Raw genomic sequence first — 7,830 nt, 5'->3', positions numbered from 1 at the left:
TTCCGTGTTAGAGGCCGCCCCCTCAACGAAAGTCTATGGGAAGGGGGCATGGCCGCTGTCACGCCCCCTTCCCATAGACTTTTGTTGAGGGGGCGGGCTTGATGTCACAAGGGGGCGGCCTCGAACACGGAAGCCCGCACACAGCATTTGGAATAATCAACTTTCGAATGCTGCGATCAGAGCTCCAGAAGGCAGGGCAGCAGAGAACCCCTTTAAAAATGAAAGAAGCAGGCTGATTGGTTGCTATGGGCAACTGGGCAACTTTCTTTGGAAAGGTTTTGATAAATCTCCCCCATAATGTTGCTCCACAGAGAGCCAGAAGAAACCGCACTGGTTTCTGACATTATTAGAGGTATAGAATATTATGAAACGTAGCTACAGATTTTACTAAGTGCGTGTGTGTGTGTTTTGAATTCCAATGTTCTTCTCCACCAAACAGACCCCATGTTTTCTTGTTTTAATCTGACAATATAGCATTGCATGGTGTTCCTACTTTAACTTATATTAGGATGTAAGTTTTTATTCAGAGAAAAGACTGATTTATCAAAACAGAGAGGTACAGTTGTCCATAGCAACTTATCAAATGGAGTCTTTAAATGGGCACTGTCAGATATAAAAACTTTTGATATGTTGTAAAGCATGCAAAAATAATGAGTTTTGCAATTACTTTCATTAGAAAATCAAAGAACTGCCCCCTCTGCCTTCTGGAATGCATTCAGTCATTCTGTGAACACTGCAGAGACTCATGTGACGAGAAGGGGAGTGGGAGGAAGCCGGCTGCCGGTGTGAGGTGGTTTTTTGCGCCCCCGTAGATCCATGCGTCCGCTCCTCCCCCAGCTCTCCGAACATTTCCGAAGCTAGAGCTGGGGGAGGGCAGAGCAAGGGGAGGGAGGAGATTCACGCCCCCTCCCTCATCTCCCCTCCCTGGGCTCGGCTGGACGCAAATCTCTATGGCACGCCCCCTCCCTGAGGACATAGATCGCCACGGCAGGTCCCCTCCCTCATCTTCCCGAGTTGAGGACGTAAATCTCCACGGCAGGTCCCCTCCCTCATCTCCCCGCGCTGAGGGCGTGAGCTCTATGTGTAAAGGGGGACATACTGTACGGGCTAAAGGGGGACATACTGTACAGGCTAAATGTCCCCCTTTACACAGAGCTCATTGGGAGCACTGCTCTACGTCCTCAGCTCGGGGAGATGAGGGAGGGGACCTGCCGTGGAGATTTACGTCCTCAGCTCGGGGAGATGAGGGAGGGGACCTGCCATGGCGATCTATGGCCTCAGGTAGGGGGAGTGCCGTAGAGATCTGCGTCCAGTCGAGCTCAGGGAGGGGAGATGAGGGAGGGGGCGTGAACCTCCTCCCTCCCCTTGCTCTGCCCTCCCCCAGCTCTAGCTTCGGAAATGTTCGGAGAGCTGGGGGAGGAGCGGACACATGGATCTATGGGGGCGCAAAAAAACACCTCACACCGGCTCTCACACAGCAGACATCAATGAGAGAGGCAGAAACATGCATTACAGATGAAAAAGTAAGTGTCCAAGCATATGTGTGTGTGTGTGTGTATGTATGTGTGTATAATATATATATATATATATATATATATATATATATATATATATATATATATATATATATATATATATATATATAGTGTGTGTGTGTGTATATCAGTGTGTCTCTCTAATGTGTATGTGTAAGAATATATGAACCCAGTGTGTGTGTGTAATAAAGGGGGACTATAATCATATCCTCATGCTGTTTCAAAACTAAAACTCCCAGCATGCCTGCACAGCCAAATGATGTGTGGGCATGCTGGGAGCTGTAGTTTTGCAACAGCTGGAGGCACCCTGGTTCGGAAGCACTGGACTGAGGAGAGGGAGGGGGAGTGGTTATCACAGTGAGTACCCACCCCCCTGTTTCTGGTAGATAAAATTAAGGTATTTCAGAAATAATGTTAATTCTGAGAGAAATGTAGGTCACAGACACATACAAAGTACATGTACATGATCAGGATGAGATACTGAGCAACATATAACAGTTTTGTTTTTTTGAGTGATCTGACGGGTACGCTTTAAATTTTAAAAAGCAGCTGATTGATGCCGTTGCCCATAACAACCACTCTTCCTCTACACTACAGGTGTAAGCCATAGGTAATTTCTTGTCTCTTAACTCACAGACAAATATCACCTTTCTGAATTGCCCCACACAGTAGTAATGTCCACTTTGTGTCTTAATATACTAGTTCAGCCCACCTTTGTGCCCCCATGTAGTAGTTAAAGCCCATCTGAACTTATATGTCCCCTAGATTAAAAACAAAAAACAAACCAAACAACCTTAGTCACACGGTTCCAACAGTTCTTCTCCTGATGCAGGCAGCATGGTGCAGAGCAGGGGCAGACTGACAGGTCGGGCACTGCCTGAGGGTCTGAGCCTGGGGAGAAGCCCATTGTTGCCAGCTCTATTATATTTTAAGAAATTTAGGTTTAGGCATCCAACCCCTGGTACCCTCCTCACAAGCCCGCCCACTTGCTCGTTTGTTCCTCCGTCTGCGGGCCCGCTTGTTTCTTCACACTTCTATGCAGAGCGGGCCCTTTAACAACACTGAGGCTGGTGTTAAAGAGTATCTGTCACCAAATAAAACATTTAATATAGTGTCCCTTGTGTAATTAGCAGACACTTCAACATAAATGTTTAAAATGTGATATAAAAAAAAATGGCCACTAGGTGGCTCTGTTCGCTGCCACAATTAATACGGGAGTTTGGTCTCCTCCTGGCCTGGCAGGAGTCCAAACTCAGGAAGTGCTTCTCTGCACTGAGCTTGATTGACAGCTGCACAGAAAGTGAAAGCTCCACAGATTCTCACAGAAAGCTGCACAGACTGAAACCTGCAGGAGGGCCTCACTGATAGCAACACAGACTGAAGCATTAACAGAGCCTGAGGTCTGCTATTCATTCCAGCACTGCAACCATGTGAGGACAGAAGCGGGCCCCAGCAGGCTTAAGTGATGTCATGCCTGGTGGGAAACGCCCGTTTTCTCCTGCTGGGAAATCACACTATGCGAGCAAGAAGAAAGGTAGGATACACATCTTTTTAAAGCTCTGAAATTATTTTTAAGGGCAGAAGGGGTGTTAAAAGTAGTTAAGGAACATAGCCTGAGGTAGTTGAGAACAGTTTATTTGGTGACAGGTACTTTTTAACAGACGTGCGTGCCACTCACAAGCACGTGCTACAGGAAAGACATCAGTGACACAAGCACGCTGGAGGGGAGCGTAGTTTTCCTCACATCACCGGAATTTGCACCTCTGAATCGTCTGGCACATCCATATGAAGGGGAGAGTGGGTACAATGTTTTAAATACTGGAAGTTTTAATTTTTGGTTTGCTGCAGAGCTATTGGATCCATCAAGCCCTGCTGAGCATAGTTAGTAACTGCAACACCCAGCATTCATTGACACAGTCTATGACCCTGTAGTTGACCCAAAATAACAACTATAGCATGTTTCACTATATTGTAGCAAATTATACTACTATATAGTGCAACATGCTCGGAGTTGTAGTTAAGGTTCAGCTGCAGAGCCATAAGTTGAATCAGGGCATGCTGGACATTGTAGTTAGTAACCAACTTCCAGCATTTCTAGACACATCCTATGGCTCTGCAACAGACCCAGAACTACAACTACCAGCATGTTGCACCATAACCTATACCAGGCATAGGCAACCTTTGGCACTGAAGATGTTTTGAACTACATCTCCCATGATGCTCTTACAACGAAAATGCTACCAAAGCATCATGGGAAATGTAGTCCAAAACATCTGCAGTGCCGAAGGTTGCCTATGCCTGACCTACACTATACTGCAACATGCTGGAAGTTGTAGTTTTGGATTGGGGCTATGAACATATAGTCAGCAGAAGGGTTCCATGAAATCACCCCCCTTTAACCATTAAAAAAAAAAATTATATATATTAGTGAAAAAATAAACATATTTGGTATCCTGACGTACATAAATGTCCGAACTATTAAAGTATAATGTTTATAAAACCGCACGGTGAATGCTGTAAATGTAAAAAAATGAAAGAAATCTAAATTTCAGATTTTTGGTCATGTCATACCAAAAAACGTTTAAAAAGTCCCATCTAAATAAAAATGGTAGCGATAAAAACTACAGATCCCAGCACAAAAATAAGACCTCATGCAGCCGTACATACAGAAAAATAAAAAAGTTTTAGGGGTCAGAATGAGCACACTCTTTCTTACAAAAATGCGCACGTGGGGCCCCATGATTTGTCAGTCCACCTCTGGTGCAGAGAAATTACCTGCACCAGATGTCCTTGGCAGCCTCTGTTCCATGCAGCTCTTTCAACTGTGCGATTCTTCGGCCATATTCACACATCAGAGTTTCCATGCAGAATTCTGCTTGGAATGTCCGCACGGAAATTCCGCTGCAGCAGAGTCCTGCTGAATTCAACTGCTGCTCTGTGCACACAGCGGAATTTCCGTGTCAGCACAAAGAATGAACACGTTCATTCTTTGTGCAGAGTTCGCACGGAATGCCTAGCAGTCTTTGAGATGGCGCATTCCTGTGCGGTCCTAGCACTGGCATATTGTGCCAGCGCCCCGCATTCCGTTGCATGAACATAGCACAGTTGAAGGCTATGCTTGCCTGTTTATCAGGGCCCTCCTTCTACTGAAGGCCTGGTGGTGATTGCACCTTGTACAATTGTGGGACAGGAGGATCATATACCCCCTGCCCTGCCTACCCCAAAACTTACTGTAATGCTCGAAAAGGTTGTTGCACATCACATATTTTAGGCCATGCCCAGTTGAGGAGAAGGGTAGATTTTCTTGTTCTTTTAGGTACATCAGGCATAGTAAATGCAGACCATTGTGTCGGTGCTATATTAAAAAGGTGCCCCTACACCATCAATGGCTGCTGCTAAACTCCTCTAGTGGCGACTTATCTACACAAGAACATAAGGATTAGGGAGCTGAAATCCAAGATGCCCAGTTCCTTCTCTCCCCTAACTTAAAGGGATTCTTTAACCTTAAAGGTGATTTTAGTACTTATCTGCTGGATTTCATGTTGGATTTTGTTCTTGGAACTACACATCCCATCGTTCCATGCTTGTTAAGTTTGAGGTCACTTTCCTCCCTCCCACACATCAGCCAACCCACCCATTGAAACACAAAATGAGTTTCATTCTATTCAAAAGACCAGTGTTTTCTAACCAGGGTGCCTACAGCTGTTGCTTAATAATCTCTCCCCCACCAAGCGATCGCTCCACCCATTAAAGCAGACAGGCTCCCTGTCATCACCTGTCTAGTTAGGTCATGTCTCGACACACTGCAACCTTGGAAAACCCGAGTCTTTTTGTATGCTGTTAAATATTGGGGTGAAAATCACAGAAAAATTGCGAGACCAGTGTCACAGTCTTATAGACTGAATCCAATACTAAGCTGGGGCTTGGCGCTCTATTTTTTGTGGCTTACACTAATCCCCAAATATTACCAGGGGTGCTGGGAAGAGCTGGTGCCAACAGGCCCGAAGCGTAAAAAAATGTCACTCCTGGGTAACAGGCTGGCATTATTTAGGCTGGGGAGGGCCAGTAACAGTGATCCTCACCCACACCGGGAACGTCTATCTCAAAAAAAAAAAAAAAAGTCACTGCCACAAGCCCTCATTAACCATTAAAGAAAAAACGCTGGTCATCGACGTAGTCCACAGGATACACGGATCTCTAATGATAAGAAAGAAAAACACAGGCATAGGTAAAATAAATTTTTGAACCGCATGCACATCTCCCGCGCTGCAGGACTACAACTCCCAGCATGCCCTTACAGTAAGAACATGCAGGTGAGTGACAAGCATGTTACCCACCCCGCCGCACAGCTACAAGCCACAGCATGCCCTTACTGTAAGTACGGCAGGTGACAAGCAAGCCAGGGAAGCAGGCGGTAATGCGCTCCACTCCCTGGCCAGGGGGTGATAATAAAATCACTAATTTTATATTTCACATTTAGTGTCACGGGATCCGGCGGGAAATGTAAAATTACAGTAAACTCCCCAGCGCCGTAGCAAAGGGAGTCCGGGCTGACATAACATTGCAGCCGCTCGGGACTCCCACAGTTGAGCAGGGAAATGTATAGGAGCCGTCCCTGCCATCTCTCAGATGTACCTGCACATCTCCCGGTCTGTCTGTGGGAGTCCTGGGCAGCTGCAGAGTGATGCCAGCTCGGGCTCCTTTTAACATATAACGGAGCCGTGGAGTTTCTATATCCCCAACTCTAATATCAAATTTCCCACTGAGTCCAGTGATCGCCTGCTTGGGACCCAGCAGGAAATGTGTAATTACAAATAAATAGAGATACTCGCCGGTGCCGTTGTGCGTTAAAAGAGCCTGGGCTGGCATCACTCTGCAGCCGCCCGGGCTCCGTCATACTTTCTCCCGCTTCATTTCATTTCTACTGATGGGGACACTTATTTACATCCCCCTGCTTTTCTCCCACCAAAGCCCGCACCACACATCTCACGCCCACTACAACTCCAGTATGCCCTCACTGTAAGGGAATGCTGGGAGTTGTAGTCTTGCAACAGTTAAGAGACAGATGGGAGATATGCAGCGTGGGCAGGTGGGAGGAAATGTAAATCAGTGTCCCCATCATTAGAAGTGAGGAGAAAATATGACGGAGCCCGGGCGGCTGCAGAGTGATGCCAGCCTGGGCTCCTGTGCACCGTTGGAGCTGTGATCACGGCTGCCAGCGGGAAATATAAAAATCTGCTCTCCAAAGCAGTTTAAGCCAGGTCCGGGCTGGCTTACATTCACGGTGTTTATGTGTAACTTTCGAATTTGATAAATCCCCGACAACTGCAAAGTGAAAAATTAAATTCACTTTCGTAAGCTTTTTTTTTTTTTAGCTTTTTGCTTACAGCCAAAAGTCGCACAAAAATAGGTGCTCATGTGACTTTTGTAAGCAAAAAGAGCTCTAAATCCCTTGATAAATGTCCCACTTTGGGAATGGGAAATTAAGCACAAATAGATAGGAAAAAAAAAACTGACAGATGAATAATTATATTTATTTTTTACACAAACAAGATTGATAAGAGAAAAAAATATATACATTACGCCTGAAAATATCAGGTTCTCCCTTCTGTCACATTCCCCATTAGGCCAGCTGATTCCGCAGTATAATTACTTTACTGGGTAAGATAAAGATGGATCCCTCATATTTAATATCAGATTCTTTAAATAAGGGTTTTCAGCCCAATTCAGTCGGGAACTCAGGATGAGCCTCTGTCAAGAAAAATCAAAAGCTGATCAGCTCAGGAAGTCACATGAATAATTTATTGATTTCATGGTATGTTTTATACAAGTCTTATGTAGGTAAAAATGGTCAGAATGAAAATAAATGAATTCAATTAATTAATAAAGATCACTCTGTTCTATCTATCCACAACTGTGCTTCCTGATGTCATTTTCACAAGAATGGCCGACAACAAAGAACAGAATACTAACAATATCATCAAGTAAAAGAAAAGGACCTCTGCTCCAATGCCTTATTTAGTTAGTTTATGGCCAATTTTAATGCTCTTTAAATATGGAAGTCACATCATAGAGAAAGAGCCGAGTTGACATTTCTCCAGTTAAAAGGGGTTATCCCAAATTTATGGAGGACAATTATCCCCCAAAATATTGGCAGCAGCCAGAACTTCATTTTCTATAAGGTTTCTAAACACTACCAAGTTCAGTCCCCAATCCCCGTCCCAATATTTCAGATGGGAACCTACACCACATAAAGATTTGCAACTTCGCACACAGATGTAAAAAGTATGGTTCC

General features: G+C 45.0%; 1 protein-coding gene across 7 annotated transcripts in view; it reads right to left on the bottom strand.

The window, feature by feature from the left end:
* Positions 1-7,054: 7,054 nt before the first annotated feature.
* Positions 7,055-7,830, bottom strand: part of CENPH (centromere protein H) — a 29,874-nt gene continuing 29,098 nt past the window's right edge. For all 7 annotated transcript variants that reach the window (XM_056567436.1, XM_056567438.1, XM_056567434.1 and 4 more), the window contains exon 10: positions 7,055-7,286. In XM_056567436.1, coding sequence (XP_056423411.1) covers positions 7,185-7,286 — 102 coding nt within the window. In that variant the 3' untranslated portion in view covers positions 7,055-7,184. The remainder of the gene's footprint in view (positions 7,287-7,830) is intronic.

This window comes from Hyla sarda, chromosome 3 (assembly GCF_029499605.1).
Source record: "Hyla sarda isolate aHylSar1 chromosome 3, aHylSar1.hap1, whole genome shotgun sequence".
Classification (NCBI taxonomy): domain Eukaryota; kingdom Metazoa; phylum Chordata; class Amphibia; order Anura; family Hylidae; genus Hyla; species Hyla sarda.
The sequence above is the reverse complement of the archived record's forward strand: the minus strand, read 5'-3'. Positions and strand labels throughout refer to the sequence as shown.